General features: G+C 41.2%; 1 protein-coding gene across 1 annotated transcript in view; it reads left to right on the forward strand.

Annotated features, from left to right (window-relative positions):
• shank1 (SH3 and multiple ankyrin repeat domains 1) overlaps positions 1-18,882 on the forward strand; it is a 71,777-nt gene that overhangs the window by 27,885 nt on the left and 25,010 nt on the right. The window contains exon 2 of the mRNA XM_036147982.1: positions 8,750-9,335. Within this exon, the coding sequence (XP_036003875.1) occupies positions 8,801-9,335 (535 nt within the window). The 5' untranslated portion in view covers positions 8,750-8,800. The remainder of the gene's footprint in view (positions 1-8,749; positions 9,336-18,882) is intronic.

An 18,882-nucleotide genomic window follows, 5' to 3' on the forward strand; every position in this document is an offset into this window, starting at 1 on the left:
TGCGTACATCTCCATCTCAGACTTTACAAGCCTCAGTAAGCATGGTAAATGTAAATATTCATAACAGGACAGTTTGAAAAACATTGAACTAATCTGGCTGGTCTGGAAGCGTTTCTAAGAAAAAAACCTGCCTAAAGATTGTGACACCATGAATCAAGTTTGCAGAGTTGCATCTGAGTGAAGCACACGTGTTTGATCCTAATGCAAAGCACCAAAACACATGATATTATCAATAATACCTCGTACCAACAGGAGAGCACGGTGGAAGAGAGGTGATTGTAGATTTGCAGGATCTGGGGACCTTAGGGTCAACAATGAAGCCTGCTAAATAAATGCCAGCATTAAGTCTGAGGCCACCTGACCAACCTCTGGGTTTCTGGCCAACAATCCCAAACACAGCAGCAAATCTACAGGAGAATGACTGAAAAAAAAGGAACAAGGTGCCCAGACAGAGTTCAGCTCTACCTGAAATCTCAGTGATGAAAAGTTGAAATCGACGTCTCAGAGAGACTGACGCTAGAGGTAGAAACAGTAGAAGCTGAATCATTTTTCCATTTTTGCCTCAGATTAATAAATAACGACAGTCTGTAATCTGTCGGGTGTTTTGGTATTATCTGAGCCTGTTTTAGAGAAACCACCAATGAAAAACAAAGAAAAATGGGTTTGAATGATCCAGAAATCTTTACACATAACACTTAATCACGTTACTTGTCTTAATAATCCCTTGGCAGGGCATATGATAAAAAATGCAGCTGTGTTTTTGTTTAAACCCGTATGGAGTCATTGTGTTTGTCCTTGAAGTTCATGCCTGACTCCCCCCCCCACCCCCACCAGCTTCAGCGTTGCTCTGAGCTCCAGCGTCGTTCTGCTGCTCACCTTCAGTCCCTCACACCTTCCAAAGGCTCTGCTTATCTCTGATTACTCAGCACTATGCAAAGCACCGGCTTCTTCACACTATAATCATCTCCCCTGTATGCACCCTTCTCTGGTTGCTACATTTCTGACAGGTCTGCAGAACCCCCCCCCCCCCCCCCCCCCCCCCCCGGCTCGCTCCCTCTCCAGTTTGCTCTTTCTGCTCGTTTCCTTCATTCTTTTATTAATTCCTCCAACAGTTTGCTTTCTCCTCCCCTGTTATCTCTTCTCTGCTATGTTTTACAGACTCGCTTTGATTTTTTATTCCTCTGGTTTTCCTCAGAAACTGCCTGAGACTGGAGGGCTCATTAGTTTAGCTTCATGTTAAAAAGAGTCTCTGACCTTTTCCTTTAACGTTTTGGCTCAAGCTTCTTTATAAACACAAAACCAACTCATCTACGGTTATGTTTGGTTTATTCCTTCCTTTAATGTGCTTCTTTTTGTAATATACTAAAGCACCAGCTAATCTCATTTAACAAATGAACAGCGATGTGGAAAAGTGTTTTGCCCTTTTTGATTGCAAGGATCCAGACTTTCTTGTAAATTTTTAAGTGGACTCGATAAACAGTCTTCCTTTGAGTTTTGAATACAAGGTTTTTCTTTAGATTTTGCTGCCATTTTTTCTTTGAAAATTTAGTCTAGTAGTTAGTTTCTTTATAACAACGAGCCTGTCACAAAAAAAATTGTTCCATTTACTTGGTAAATTTCAGAAAAATACCAAAGATATCAGAGTTTGGCAAACAGGAAATAAGGTTTTAGCTCTAGCCAGGTGAGCTCCTGTCATCTGAGGGGAACAGTTTGGATCAGATGGTTCAAATTAACTAAAGAAATTACAGCAGATTTCATTGTGTACATATTTTATCTTACTGTTTTAGACTGCTGAAACATAATAGAGACCAGAAATAATCCAAAGTGTCCCTAATAAGGAGTTGACATTATTTCTCAAAGGAAGTACATTTTCTCTACATGTGTGCAGCATAGATATAACTGCTCTTCCTTTAAAATCATCCACTCTTCGGTAACATCCCCCCTCAGAGAGCCAAAAAGCCACTTCAGAGTGAATTACAGATCTCTCCCTGAAGGCCTCTGCTTGGCTCTGAGTACCGTTTCAGGATTTGCAGCTCCTCACAGAACCCAACGGCTGAATAACAAACAGCCTGAATCCTTGCTGGGGGACTGACCAATCAGCAACGAGAGATGTCAGAAATATCTGCATCATAAAAAAATAAAAAAAAAATAAACGAGGAAGCCTCTAATTTGATGTAATTAGACAAATTTATTCGAGTAGCTGTAATTACGAACCACTTTGCAGCTTTAGATTTTACATGCAGATGTAAAAATGTCTCATCTCTGATCTGGAACTGAGACATAACCGCACAAAGCCAGACAAGAAATCATCGTTTATTATTTAAACATTCCGTTAGGGGGGGGAGGGGGGGAAGTAACTCAAACGAAGAGTAATGAGGAGATTGTAAATTTAAATGGACTTTTGATGAGCATTTATGAGCGAATCAAGGGAGGAATCAGAGCTGTTTTGAAACATTAAACTGTGAAGGAAGCATGTCTTGTCATGGTTAGACATCAGGGCTTGACTACAACAGATGCAAAAGCTCTTTTGGGCAGATGTGTGTCTAGAAGGGAGCTCTGATGGTTCTTTATCCACAATGAAGGAGGAAAGTCTGCTAGTCTGGCAAAGGGACCTTGAAGGTGAGAATTACCAGCACAAAAAGGTTCATTTATGCGTGAGGTGTGAATAGTGTGTCATTATGTTGTGAGGGTTGGCAGATCTGCTCGTCTGTTCACATGGAGACCAGAGTTTCTAGTCTGGTGTGGTGTTGTCTTGATCAGGTGATCGCCAGGCTTTCTAAATACCCTTTTCTTTGCTTTTTTGCTGCTTTATCCCTAAATTTCATTCCAATTTGATTTCAAATCAATTACATTTTATTTATATAGCGCCAATTCACGAAACACGCCATCTCAAGGTTCTTTCCAAAGTCAGCTTCCATCAGATCCTCCAGGTTGGTGAGAAAGTTTCCTCTCTAAGGAAACCCAGCAGGTTGCATCAAGTCTCTCCAAGCAGCATTCACTCCCCCTGAAAGAGCGTAGAGCCACAGTGGACAGTCGTCTGCATTGTTGATGGCTTTGCAGCAATCCCTCATACTGAGCATGCATGAAGCGACAGTGGAGAGGAAAACTCCCCTTTAACAGGGAGGAAAACCTCCAGCAGAACCAGAACCAGGCTCAGTGTGAACGCTCATCTGCCTCCACCCACTGGGGCTTAGAGAAGACAGAGCAGAGACACAGAAAGCACAGAAGCTCACATTGACCCAGGAGTACTTTCTATGTTAGAGAAGACAGAGCAGAGACACAGAAAGCTCAGAAGCTCACATTGACCCAGGAGTACTTTCTATGCTAGAGAAGACAGAGCAGAGACACAGAAAGCTCAGAAGCTCACATTGACCCAGGAGTACTTTCTATGTTAGAGAAGACAGAGCAGAGACACAGAAAGCACAGAAGCTCACATTGACCCAGGAGTACTTTCTATGTTAGAGAAGACAGAGCAGAGACACAGAAGCTCAGAAGCTCACATTGACCCAGGAGTACTTTCTATGTTAGAGAAGACAGAGCAGAGACACAGAAAGCTCAGAAGCTCACATTGACCCAGGAGTACTTTCTATGTTAGAGAAGACAGAGCAGAGACACAGGAAGCACAGAAGCTCACATTGACCCAGGAGTACTTTCTATGTTAGAGAAGACAGAGCAGAGACACAGAAAGCACAGAAGCTCACATTGACCCAGAAGTACTTTCTATGTTAGAGAAGACAGAGCAGAGACACAGAAAGCACAGGAGCTCACATTGACCCAGGAGTACTTTCTATGTTAGAGAAGACAGAGCAGAGACATAGAAAGCTCAGAAGCTCACATTGACCCAGGAGTACTTTCTATGTTAGAGAAGACAGAGCAGAGACACAGGAAGCACAGAAGCTCACATTGACCCAGGAGTACTTTCTATGTTAGAGAAGACAGAGCATAGACACAGAAAGCACAGGAGCAGGGCAAAAAGAAACAAAGCAATTCCCTTATCTGAGACCAGGGGTCACCAACAAGGTTATTAAAATATGATCAGATAGGACAGGGTTGTGAGAGAATACTGTTAATTCTTCACAATCAATGCCATATGTCAGCACAAGGTCTAAAGTATGAAGCCAAGAGTGCGTTGGTTTATGCACATTTTGAGCAAAACCAATTGAATCTAGGATAGTTTTAAAGGCTACACTAAGGTCATCACATTCTGTGTCAACATGGATGTTAAAATCACCCACTATAATCTTATCAGTATTTAACACCAAATCAGATAAGAAATCTGACAACTCATCCAAAAACTGAGAGTAAGGGCCTGGTGGACGATACAAAACAACAAACAGAAGAGGTTTTATTGCTTTGCAGTTTGGATGAGGGAAACTGAGGGTTAAATGTTCAAAAGAACTGTAGTTATTAGTTGGCCTGGGACTAAATAATAAAATAGACTGAAAGATGATTTCCTTACGATGATGACTGTACGTTATCCTGCTCGTGTTTAAAAATGAGAAAAAACAAGCAGAAGACACAGGAAGAGCTGTCTGAAACAGATGAAAACCATTTAATTCAACACATAAGACAGACATCGCCTCAGGCCTGACAGAGGACTGACATGATTCAGCATCCTTCCGTTGATCATCTGTTGTTTTCAAATCCTGTTTTCCGTCTGTTAAACTGTTTTATATTGTTTTTTTAATAGATCTGACAAAAGAAATGGAAACAAATGGTGTCAGGCTGTTTATGTGTGGACAAAACCCTTATTTATCCCTTCTGTTTCAACCACACACTTCCATTGAAAATACTATGTATTTTTTTTTATTGCAAAATTATGTGACTGAGCAACACAAAGTAGTGCAGAAATGTGAAGTGGAAGAAAAGTGATGCAACATTTTCAATAATCTCTACTAATAAAGATCAGAAATGTGTGGTTTGCATTTGCATCCAGTCCAAATTGTTGTCCACCTGGAGGGTGAACATCTGTCTTAGTCTCATGTCTGTTGAAGCATTTAACAGGTTTTTGTGTGGCTGTATCCTTCTTCAAATAAGAATAAAAATTCCTTTATTAGCTCTAAATTAGCTCTAAAGAAACACTAAGTAGAAGATAAAACGTAAATACCACAGTAAATAAATATTGCACAGTGGAAAAAAACTCCAGCCTATTTAAATAACACACAATACCACAATATGCATGATAGTGCAGCAGCATCCTACAGTAGCGAAGGCATGTGCAAGTTACCTCAGCATCTGGGGAACAGTGTAAACAGTTAGTGATCGGATCAGAACCTGTGCAGCCGTTAGCATGATGTAAACAGTGATCGGATCAGAACCTGTGCAGCCGTTAGCATGACGTAAACAGTGATCGGATCAGAACCTGTGCAGCCGTTAGCATGATGTAAACAGTGATCGGATCAGAACCTGTGCAGCCGTTAGCATGATGTAAACAGTTAGTGATCGGATCAGAACCTGTGCAGCCGTTAGCATAATGTAAACAGTGATCGGATCAGAACCTGTGCAGCCGTTAGCATGATGTAAACAGTGATCGGATCAGAACCTGTGCAGCCGTTAGCATGATGTAAACAGTTAGTGATCGGATCAGAACCTGTGCAGCCGTTAGCATGATGTAAACAGTGATCGGATCAGAACCTGTGCAGCCGTTAGCATGATGTAAACAGTTAGTGATCGGATCAGAACCTGTGCAGCCGTTAGCATGATGTAAACAGTGATCGGATCAGAACCTGTGCAGCCGTTAGCATGATGTAAACAGTTATTGATCGGATCAGAACCTGTGCAGCCGTTAGCATGATGTAAACAGTGATCGGATCAGAACCTGTGCAGCCGTTAGCATGATCTAAACAGTGATCGGATCAGAACCTGTGCAGCCGTTAGCATGATGTAAACAGTTGTTGATCGGATCAGAACCTGTGCAGCCGTTAGCATGATGTAAACAGTTACTGAGTCTGTTTACTGAGCAGCAGAGATCATAACGTCTGGCAGCAGCTGGGAGAAACGACCTGCGGAAACGTTGCTTAGAGCATCTGGGACGCAGCAATCTGTCACTGAAAGAGCTCTGCAACAGCTCCATGCATTGAGGGGGGGGGGGGGGGGCTTCAGTGAAAAACACCAATAAAATGCTGCTAAAGGAAAGAATCACCACACCTGGTCCCCTACCAGGCACTGCCATGTTTAATGGAGTCTCTCCGATGAGATGCAGAGTTAGAGTTAATGTTTTTCATAATGTTTGTGCACAGCAGCTTCTTTCACATGTTTTCTGTATCCTGCGTGTCTTGTGGTAATTTGTAAATGGGATTTCTTAAGTAGTCATGTCAAAATAATTTTCATCTTCCTAAAAAAGAAAAGAAAATGTGGCGTGCACAACTGATAGTTTTCAAATGGACTCTTCCACCGGATGTGTGGCTCTCTCCTGCTCCTCCACAGCTACAATGAGCCACATGGCTGCTACTCAGACTTTATGCCATCCATGTTTAGTCTGACTGTTTTTCATCCTCTTTCCATTTTCAAATGACTCGTCAGATACTCAAAACTTCTCCACAATATTCACCCTGACCTGTCTGCAGTGTTCCTTGATCTTCATGATGTTCACTAATCTTCTCTAGCTGGATTTATACTGAGAATAAATATAAACACAGGACTGACAAAAAAAATGATCTGGTGAATTAATACCAGTCCAGCTAAAAGCAAATGGTTTCACTGGACTTTATTCAGGAGTTTTACAGTAAAGCGGGGCTGGTTATAAATAAGGGATGCAACTATATGAGAATGTAGGCCGATAGCAATATATAATAATAATATTGCCGTTTTGACCGGTAACATAAATTTACAGATATTACATATAGTATCTAGTGAAAAATAGTCATGCGTCGTTTGTCATCATAGATATCTGTAATTTAGTTTTGACTGGTCAGAATGGCATTAGCTATGTCTTAAACCAAAATTCATAATGTTGTTAATGTCAATATCAGTGATATTACAAGTCAAAATTATGTTATAGATATCTGGATAGTTAAACTTACAGATTAAATGTTAACACATCTTACAAACTACTGACGTCCAAATTATATCAAAACTTCTGAACCGACAGCAATACAGATTTGAATTTCAATGCAAGCCTGAGTTTAACCCTAGGAGGCGCCACACTGACAATTTAGACACAAATGCAGGATTTCAACAAATATGCACAAACATTGACTATAAGACAACCATGTTAACAGTTAATTGGCAAAGAATAATGGTTTTACCTTTTAACCAACTGTGTGACTGACAGGACCGCTGAATTGGAAGGTTAAATTGTATGCTAATTTATTTTCCACCTAAACGTACCTACCTAGAACTGCCAGCTTATTAAACCCTATTTAACATCAGAACACCTGATAAGCAGAAATAGTTTAACAATGCATTCAAAAAAAGCTTATTATTCCAATAGATTTACGTAAGACCGAATATTTGTATTTTGTGTTCTCTAGCTGGCAAAATTAAGATTGTCCACGTTTAAAAATCAAGTGTAATTGTTAAATGTGGACAAAGTGTAAATATCTGCTAGTTTCTTTCCTGTCAGCTTATATTTCAAACGTTGATGCCTTTTAGCTAAATAAGTACCACCTGATACGTGTTAACAGAGGGGAACAAATGAACTTTAAAGCAGTTTTAGGTTAGAAAGGATTTAGCCACTTAAGATCAATCAATTCACCTTTTATTTTTAAGTTTTGTCTTATTTTATTACATTGTTTAAACAATATTTCCCATAATGATTTGATCATCTGTGTATGACTTACTTGCTTAGTTGGACAAAATATTTAATAGAAATGTAAAGAACTTTACTTTTTCCCCCAATGTTTTCCTGAAAATAGCTGCAGATAAATCCTTGGCGGCTGCTTTGTTGGTGAGGAACCTTGTGGCTCTAAATCTGACCTGGCTTTAGATGTGGTGCTTGGTGCCGAGTCCGACCTGCTCTTGATGCTTTAGAGGCTCTAATTCTCTGGTGATTGTACTCCAGAGTAGCTCATTGGTGAAGTCTGACTACCTACCTGTAGGGTTAGGGTTTAAACTGATTAGTTCTAATCTATACAAAACGTTTCCTGCTCCAAGTCATCAGAACAATTCATCATTTAAACCAAATATCTGCAACCTTTAAAATCCAAAGAGCCATCAGTGCCCTGAGTCCAGCTAAATAAAACTCTTTTAGAGCTGCTAATGTTCCATGACCTTTGGAAAAATGACAACATATCTTTTTATTTTATTTCTTACATATATTTATTGCCATTTTTAAGGAATCACTGTTTTATTTCTATTTTTAGATTGCAAAATAAAGAAAATCACAAAAATGTTTGCAAAAAGAGGTTGGATACACTTTGGGCTATAGGGCTATGGGATATTTATCTGTGGAAAATGATGCTTAAACATTAAAAAAAAAACACGCTGTTTCCAACCAAACGGCAATAAAAACGGTTCATTCTGGTCTGGAAATTCAAAGCAATTGTTCCATTAGAAAAATTCAAACTTGTATTATTATATCTATATTAAAATAACATGTTTAGTCATCATTTGTAGCCAAAGTTGTTGAGAGCCACAGGTTGCAGAGCCCTGATTTAAACCCTCTGGTCATAATTTCTCCTTCTTCTTCTTCTTCTTCTTCTTTTATTTCTTCTTAGCTATCTTCTCTCAGCTATAACCCACCTGAGAAACCGGCCACACAAATAAACTTTCTTTAATACTTTTATTACTTTCTTTCCTTCCCCCTCAGTGTCTCTCTGGGAATGATGGTGCTGCCGCTGGAACCGCCTTCTCTGTCGCAATGACGATGCCATTCAGCCCCCTGTCCAGCGACGACGAGCAACAAAGGATGCTGGGAAACAGCAGACATCTCTATCCCGGGGCAGAAGACGAGGAGGAGGAGGAGGAGGAAGAGGAGGAGGAGGAAATGGAGGAGGATGAGCGCGACGAGGACGGGGAGGAGGAGGAGAACGGCGAGCTGGAGGGAGAGGACGATGATGCTGATGAGGAGATGGTGGAGGAGGTCAGGCGAGGAGGCGTGCCTCGGATTGGCAGAGGTGAGGGACACAGACAGTCCGGCAAACTGGCCGGACGACCCACTGGGGATCGACAGATGAGGCCAGGAAACCCGGGACACACCGCCAACCCTTATTCGTCCAATCCTGGACCCACGCACCAACAAGGAGCCAATCAGCAGCAGCAACAGAGGAGGCTGAAGGAGCGCACTGCCAACTCAGTGCCATCTGAAGACACCCACATTGCCATGATGGTGTTTCGCATCGGCATCCCAGACATAAAGCAAACGGTCAGTAAACACAGAAACACCAACAGGGACGGTCAGAACCTAAATGGAGCCTGAATCATACAGTAACTTTAATAATAACGTCATTTATCAGAATAACATCGACTTAAGCCCAGAAAACAGACACAAACAGAAAGTTAGAAGCTCTTCCTATAACCGATACGTTTGGTGAATCTAATGTTAGTTTTGTTTGAGGTATTTCACAGTCAAACCAGGATGAAGCTGAACTTTTGCACAACTCTGATTCAGTAAAAATCCCTTTTATGGTTATTCTGTTTACTGCTGTGCTCTGCTGCAAACAGACTTTAACACTTTAACCTCCTGCTTCTCAGTCTATTGCTGTGTATTAATAAATAAATAAAATTCCTATGTAATTTATCTGAATAACACGTGACAGACCAACACCAAGTAGTGCATAACTGCAAGGTAAAATAATCCATCCTTCAATCTGAAAAGTGTGGCATGCATTTGTGTTTAGTCAGGTTTAGTCTGATGTCTCTAAATAAATACATTTCACTGTAAACGCAGCAGTTCTGTGAAGACCTCAGAGGTTGATTGAGACTAAACAGTCGTTTTCCTCCCGCTACCACTTTTTGTTGGTAGAGTAAAATATTTCAAACTTGTTTTTCTTGTAATTCTGGTGATTATGACTTACAGGTAGGCTTAAAAATTAAATCTATTATAATTCTAATATACCAAATCCAATTAACTGATTTTTTCTCCTCCTTTTGGTTTCACAAAAATAAATTAAAGAAATGATTTTAAAAACGTGCTTTTATGTCAAGCATTTCGTCTGTGAGTTTAGCTGAATTCAAAGTGAGACTAAATAGGAGCAGCGAAACAAGATGGCCGCCCTGCCGTTGTAACCAGTGGAAATATAACAACATGTTTGCTGTTGGTGGTTTTACACAACGAGTAAGAGCAGGCTTCACTTCATTCATGTAACTTCATACTAACTGGGAAATATAAGCAAATTAGTAAAAAAAAGTGCCATGTAATATGGAAAAAAAACATATATTTACAACATTTTGACATTATATTTTCCTAAAAATATCTTCAATATTGCACACTCTCTATTGTCTTCATGGACGCCCAGTGAGTGCAAACATTAAATCTTATAAAATTGTAACTTTGAATTTATCCATTAAATCGATTTATCTCCCTGACCTACTTCCATTCAAAGAAAACCCAAAATTCAGGGTGTCAGAAAGTTAAAATATCACATTAGACCATTAAAAAAGGATGTTTTAAGAACTAATGTTCTGAAAAGTCAATCTCTCGTTAGTCCCAAACTATGAAAATTAACTTCTAAATCTTTCCAGATTGATAGACGTCAGCAACTTTGTTTCTCATCTGTTCTTCAATTTCTTCAGATGGGGGCATTAAATTTATTAGCTGCTGTTTTCTGACAGGTTCTATTCAAAGGAACATTTCCTGATTCCACCAGTCTGGCAGTAATCAGCCCAGATGTAACTTTTATTTTGTAACAAGAGGCTGGATTAGTTTTTTTATTGCCAGGTGGGTTTGAAAAGCTTTTTTCCCTTAATAAATTAGTGCAAACCATCATTTAAAAGGCACTTTTTTCTGATGTTCCATTTTATTTGATGATCTGCGATTCACTTTCACAGCAGAGTATTTGTGTCCTATTCCAGCAAACTGCAGTTTGAGAGAAACAGTCACAGTCTGGGAGGACATTTCTGGATTATCCCAGCAGTAGTTGCACCCCCCCCCCCAAAAAAAACACCCAAAATTGATCTGACGGCAAAAAAAAAACCCTAACTTTGAAGGTGACTCAGCTTCAGAGAGGAGGAGATGAGGTTTAAAAGAGCCATCTGGATGAGAGGCATTGGATTCTAAAACTCTGAGGATTGGGAGGGAGCACAAAAAAGAGGGAAGTTGGAGTGAAGAGAGGAGGGCAAAGGAGAGGAAGCGTAGCCACTTGGTCGACGTTGCCAAAGAGCTTCTTTAAACGTTGCAGTAAAGTAAGCAGTGAAAAGCCCTTTTCTGGGTGACTGGCTTTTAGAGGGCTGCCCAGAATCAGGAGGAAAGCAGCCGTTAGCGGCCGACGTCACGGGAGAGCAAAGCCTCCTGAAAGGGCTTTAGGAGATGGAGATGCAGCTGCCTCCGTGTTCAGAAACACTCCTGTGAAGCACAGCGCCTGCTGATGAGGGATCTCTTCCAGTGAATTATGGCTGCAGGCTAAACTCCACTCATAATTGAATTACGGCGAGCTGAGCGTTGTGGAGGGAGAAAGGACGGCGGCGTTGTTCATCTGCAGATGAAAGCTGACGGAGGCCACCTTTGTGTTAGACGAGCCGAAGGTTATCTTCCTCACACATTAGCCGTCCTCTCTGTTCTCCGCTCTGCTAAATCAACAAAGGCCTCTGTGATATGTTCATCAGCAAACTTAGGTAGAAAAGGAACAGCACATGGGTCTCTGTGTTCATATTTTATATTTACCGTCCCAGCGCACCATAAATGCCTCACTGAGCACGTCTTCCTCCCCCTCGCTGCTTTGTGATTTATTATTGATCTGAGCGTTGGGTGCTTTCAGCGGTGCGTGGTTAGTCGATGTGTTCAAACCCACCCATAAATAATTCACCCATCTCTATTTATTGTAACAAATCGGCCTCAAATATAAGTCGTAAATATCTTGTTAAGTCCGAGAGGCTGGGAGGAGAGAGTCGGGTCTCCAGAAATCGGACGAACCACTCCACCCTAAAAGGTACAGGAGGTGGAAGCCAGGAGGCAGATAAAGGTGGAGCCAGTGGAATGAAGGAGACAGAGAGAAAGGCAAAGAGGTCCTGATCAGATGGAAGTAGATCAAGAAGGAGGGTCGATAAAGCAGGAGTACAGTTATGATGATGGGGAAACCCCCGGTCCGTTGGATAAAATGCAGCGATAAGCCGATCTTCATCGTGATAAGGCCTGTAGAAGCAGCTGTGGACCGTCCCATCATGTGTTAACACTCTGCCAGGGTGGGACGGCATCAGCAGTGTCTGTCTCCTATTGACTGCCTGTCAATAGGAGAAGTAACAGCTACAAAGACATTTCTAAACAATTTAAAATGGATCATTCTGGAAGAAGAAACCTTTTTAATTGTTTACAATCTTCCCATGAGTGGAAACACCCGCCTAAGGTTACAGTTCCTGACGGGTTGACTGGGTGAAAGATCCGTCTCTCTAAAATGATTTAAGTTTGAATGATGCCCGAGTCTTTTGAACTAAAAGCAGATATGTTTGACCTTCATCCACAGTGCTGTGTGTGTAGAAAAGTAAAGCCAGTATATCACCACCTACATCTAAAATCAAAAGTCCAGCACGGCGGCGGAGGAGCGATGGTTTAGGTTGTTGTGGTCAGCTGTCGGATCAGGACACCTTGCTGCTACTGAGTCAGCTGAGAACTATTCTGTACAGCAAAGGATTCGAGAGTCAAACGTGAAGCTTAGTCCAAACTGGGTGAGGCAAGAAATGAAGCGATGCCATACGAGGAGAGGAGGAAAATTTGACAAACATTGTGAGACTGAAAATGTCTCTGAGATTGGGAGGGACCCAGGACTCGGCTGAGAGGCCTGACGCTTGAAGCCGCTCCGCTTCTGTCTTCCTCCCTCAAATGGTGTGTTTGTGTCTGAGGGTTTCAAAGCAGACTCAGACAGGCTGTGCCTCACTTTACTATCAGATGTGTGATCCAGATGTTTATCCAGGAGGATTGCTCCTTAAAAATAACCAACGGCCGGTGAAACTGTGCCGTAAGCTGAAGGACGCTGGATCTACAGGTGGATAAGTCAGAATGTCTGGTTGTTCATTACACCGAGCCCCAGCATACCACAAAGATGGCCGGACGGGGGGGCGGGGGGGGGGGGGTATGGGAGTGGATGGCTCTGCCACCTGGAGGGGGTCGGGGTGTTAAGATTTAAAGAGACAGTACCAAAACAAGTTGCTCTCAGACGCAACTGAGAACGGGGGTAAAAAAAGGGGGGGGCGGGGGTAAATTAGACCAAAGTATTGCTGTTCCACTTTATGTAGACCACATCAGAAGAATTTCAATGTGAAAAGGCAGAATTGAAAAGCCTGATGTGTCACCTTTAAATAATTAGCATGAATTAATAGACATCATTCCACAAGTATTGACATCCCTTGTGTGTTAAAGGAGTAATAAGTAATAATGACACCTAATGTTTCAATGTGGAACAACACATACACAACAGCCTCAGTGGTCTGTTGCTGCTGTGAAACTCTACTGCATTTTTACTGTCCTGTCCTTCCACAGGACAGGAATATGAAGTTATATCCTGTTCTAGTTCTGGTCTGCTTGTCTTACCGGCTTCCATGTCTGCAGGCTGCTGCTTTTATTCCAACATAAAATACCAAATGCTGCGCTCTGTTTTGGGAAACCTGGGAACTCTCATATGATTGGCTCAGGAACCAGGAAGTAAACACGAGCTACACACGGAACCGAAGTAGTTCTGCAACGTACCTCTAGGTCTGAAAGGAGCAAAACTGACGTTGTTGATGGAGACGAGCGATTGTTTGTAAGGAATGTTACTTCAAAGATTTCTTACTTATTGCTCCGTTAAAACTAATGTTCCTGCTATAACCCAACCTGGAATATAAATAAATTTATTCAGTGGCTGAAAAAAATCACTTTTTGTATATCTGCTGTTAACCCTTTGTTCTACCCCCTTCAGGAGAGCACAGAGTTTTCTCTGGAATCATTCATCTTTAGATCTGTAGGACTTCTCTGCTCTCTTCAGGTCAGGGCTGGACGATATAGAACACAAAACTATATAGATAAAATAGAAATATTATTGGTCGATATCGATAATTATCAACAAATTCAAAACATTTATTTTAAGTGGAGCTCTGGACATTTTATGCTGTTGCTTAGCAACCTGTTTTTTAGATAAAGACACAAACACAGAATTCAAACTTAACCCTTTATTCAACCAACGCTTTACCAAAATTACAAGTTTTTAAAAAAATGAAAAAGAACACGTGCTCTGTGAACTCTTTGAAGGGGCGGAGCTTGGGGCGGGGCGTTTCTGGGTCTGCGCTGTGATTGGTTGGGAGAATGTGGTATTAACCTACATGGCTAGAATGCAAAAGGAGGGAAAACTGTTATTCTATTGAACTTTTTATTGACCCTTTTTTCTATCATCGATATATATGGTTATTGAATCATCATCCAGGCCTACTTCAGCTCCCACTCAAGGTTTCAGTAGAAAGTTGATTTCGTGCCTGCCAAACATTTCTGTGATGATTTTGGCCAAATGATTTGCTAAAAACCCCAAACAATGACACTTTATCATTTTTCTATTAGACCCGGACAGATTTCTGGTTAAAACCGACTGGTTTTCAGAATAATTCATGATGCCTTGTTAGAACAAATGGTTCTCAGGGCCCACAGGACCATAGACAGATTTTACCTGTCTTACCACCGTGCTCCCTGCGTGGTGACAGGATGAACATGAACTCTAGTCTAGCATCATTTATCACGGCTCCAGTTTTTACTCAGTGCCACGGCTGCAGATATGCGACATTTTATCTGAGTAGTGTGACATTTCCCCACTGATGAATCTCCTCACACGTCTGTAACAGCAGGTTGCTTGTCTTACTCAGTTTGAAGAGGGGGTTAAAAGTATTAATAAATGAGTCGGTTACGTTTATTATTATAGGAATTATGATGCAATCATTGTAACACAGTGGATCTCGTTAAAAAGGTTATTTTTTTTTTAGCTTGGTTGTTATCTCCCCTCTCAACCCAAAGGTAGACTATTTGGAAAGCGTTCACTTTGAGCAGAGATGCCCCTGTAGCAACAATAATGGCACAATCTGTGCAGTGGGAGGTAAACAAACTACTTCCTTTCTCTCCAATATAATGGGAGTTCCAATCAGGCCCCCTGATGTTTACTCCTTGGCTCCACCTCCTCATCTGATTGTTGCTATTTTCTCTGTAAGTCTCCATCAGAAAAAAAACCTCTAATCTTCCCCAAACCCCCCTCCGGTCCATCCTTCCTTTCCTACCCCCCCCCCCCCCCCCCCCACACACACACACACACACACTGCTCTCCTTCGGTTGCTCGTTAATGTCTGATGATATGCCATCTTCCTCCCAGTATATTTGCTCTGTTCTACATGTCAGCTAATTCACCCTCAATAAAATCTAATTGCTGCCTAATTGTGTAGTAATGAGACCAGGGAGCGACTGTAGTCTGCAAATGAAGATGCTATGAATTGAGGGAGGAGGAAGACGAGTGACAGAACACATTGATTTGGCGGAGACGCCGTTATGTTGTATTTATTTTCTTTAAAGAAATAACTGTTAAAATTCAACACCCATCAGTGCAGCATGATAACTAATGAACCGAGCGGGACATGCCTTGAGAAATGCTGTGACAATAAACAAAATCAGTCAGAGGATTTTTTTTTGACGGATATCCAGATTTATTGGAGACATGAATGCTTAAAAATAATTTCATCAACTGCTTCCAACATTTCATGCACGGCATGTGAGACGAGAGCATTTTTCAAGTGAGCGGTAGTTTGTTACGTGGATTTCAGGGTAATATCCAAGGACATTACCACCGGTAAAGCTGCACGAGGAGGGGATGAGGAGCTCCCCACGGCTGCAGTGAAGGCCTGGAAGGAGACATGGAGGTCAGGGTTTTATGAAGGACATCATTTTGCAATTTTGACAGTTGTGTTAGAAAGCATCAGGGGGTCAGGGGTCACTTACTAGCCTTCCAAACCGGGATTAAAATCACATTTCACCTCAAGAGGACACTCATTTTAACATAAACCTTCCTATTTCTTTACTGAACAAAAAATATCTCTCTGTTTAGTTTGGAATGGCTGCTTTTTGTCAATTTCCCCACTGACCAAGCTGGGGCTATAAACATTTTTAAAATCTACAGTGTTAATATTGTTATGAAAAGACAAAGACACATTTTAATTAAAAAAAGATTTTCAGAAAATGGTGAAACTCTAAATTGCCTGTGAAAGGACTTTTTTGACTGAGCCAAATACCAGAGTTTGTGGATAGTATTTGAACAAATAATACATTTAAAGAGTAACTCACCCCCAAATCATCTTTTTTCCCTAATAAACGGCTAACATGGCTGTCTTATAGTTCTGTCTTCATATCCTGGTGATTATTTTAACAAATTACTAGCCATTTGTTAAAAATCCTGTTTTTGTGTGTAAAACCGTCAGTGTGGCGCCCTCCTAAGGTTGAGTGGGTGTCTTGCGTTGAATTTGAAATTAGTATTGCTATTAGTTCAAAAGTTTCTGTGACGTCACTTGGAGAAACAGTCGTCTCCGTAGTGAGCTGTGGTTTGAATAGTGACTTTTGTGGTCCTATCGATTTTTCAGATCGTATTTATTAGCTTAGCATTAAGTTAGTTTATTTAGCATTTATGTATATTTTACCAGCCCAGTGCATCCATTTTGATGCACTCCATTCTTTGTAGTGTATGTATGGGTTTAAAGAATGTAAAATGAAGATTTGCACAGCATCAGGATGAGGTACATTACTTTACATCTTCTTTTATTTGTTTTTTAAGGAACAGTTAAGCCCCTGGTCACAAAGTGATCAAATAATTATTTACTGAAATACATCAGCTGAAGCCACTCTGTGCCAGACGTGGGTAGTAACTAGTTACATTTACTCAGTTACATTTACTTGAGTAACTTTTTGAACAAAATTTACTTTTAGGAGTACTTTTACTGCACTGTACATTTTACTTTTACCTGCTGCTACTGTGAGCCATGCTGGCTTTTTACCAACTGAAATGCCCCGTATTACAACAGTGCATGGGTAAAGGGAATAAGAGACTGGAAACATCTCTCTGCAAAAGTTGAGAAGAATGAATCCACGCAAATACATCTCGGTGCATGCATAGCTTCCAAACAGTGGAAAGCCAACAGTACGATAGACGCTGAAATGGAGACGACTGCGTAATGCAGCCTTGTTTTGGAGACAGGTCCTGGAGCGCATTGTAAATTTCACTCTTACTCTGAATTCGTGCAACCTGGCATTCAGGGGCACTGGGAAGTTTTAGGTTGGGAAGTGCTGGTAACTTTTTTGTCTTTAATAGAGTTATTAACTCGCTACGACCCTGTTTGAATGAGCTAATCAGTCGACCAGAAGGGTCAGTATATTTACATTTACAGGGTATTTATATCCTCACTCAACATGTGAAAGCTGACATAATTAAAGAAACAAACGACGATACAAGCTCCGAGTGTCAAGATGCTACGGTCGCTGTCCATGGTGCTGAATCGCTTTGTTTTATTATCAGTGACCATGTATCCTAATGTTTTTGTTTTTCTTTTGGTTTATACTTCATGTCCGTTTGATGGACTTCACAGGAAGCTTGTAGGCCTGCTAGTGCGGGCATGTGTTGTAGAATGATGTTATAAAGGGTTAGGGTCGACCTGGCTCTGATTTATTCCGCTAAGGACCACAGAAAACCTTCATCGTTCCTCATGAATCTGAAAAGTCGGTGTGAGTCTTCTTTTCAACAGCCTAACAATAAAAACAATAAAAAGTTTTGTTAATAATTGACCATATTAGTCCAAAATGCAGACTAAAACCTCTTTTGGAAATGGGTTAAAGAGGGCAGTGTGGACATAATTCTTGTTCTTCAAGCGTGCCAAGAGTTGGATGAAGATGGTCCAGCTCTCTGACCCTTTAATGTATTTATCTCCCTACCGCAGTTATAAAAAGACAACCACCCAAATACTCGTGCATTTTTACTGCAACGCCTGTGAGACCGCACAGAAGCATGACACTGGAGTTACATCAGTCTATAGCTGATGACACTGACATGCATAAACATTGCTTTGCTGAGCTTCTGGGCCAGTCTCTCCTCTTCAACTGGTCTTTGGTGGAAAACGGCAACGGTCCATTAACTCTCTTGTTTGCACAGCGACAGTCGACTGTGTGTGTCACTAGAGGTTTGCATGATTCTCCCACCTCAGCAGGGGGTAAACGCTGAACTGGTGGCAGGTTTATTAGATTGTCAAAGTCGGGAAGATGCAGCAGAGATGGCATTTGGCTTCTGAGTTTATTAAACAGCGTGAGGCTAATGGGTTTTTCTTTTCTGTGTGACTAGAGATGCATTAGTCGTAGTCGCCTTCAGACACGATCTGTGCCCTGAAATACACAAAAACAAGCCTATCTCCTAAATGCCTTCTTGAGACTCTAAAGGGAGAACCGGGAACCCCTTTGGCCCTGAAGGACACAGCAGCATTGCAGAGGCCCTTTGTGAATGAAAGGAAGAGCAGTGTGGGTCAATAAAGTGAGCAGGATGAAAGGCAGGTGAGCGTGAAGATGAAAGAAAGTGGAAATGAGTGAAAAGTAATAATGTATTTGGTCTTTATCTGAACCAAGAAAAAGGAGTTGTGTCAGTGAAAGACAACCAGGATGTGGAAAGGGAAAAAAAGGAGCTAAATGGCATAATTCTTTGGTGTGCGCGTCTGTATTTGATGGGAATATATTTCCCAGTAGAGCTTATTAAAGGCTTCTAGTCCCGCTGCACTCGGCCTGTAGGAAAAAGGGCCACAGGGACCGAGACAGTG

The sequence above is a fragment of the Fundulus heteroclitus genome, chromosome 16 (assembly GCF_011125445.2).
Source record: "Fundulus heteroclitus isolate FHET01 chromosome 16, MU-UCD_Fhet_4.1, whole genome shotgun sequence".
NCBI lineage: Eukaryota > Metazoa > Chordata > Actinopteri > Cyprinodontiformes > Fundulidae > Fundulus > Fundulus heteroclitus.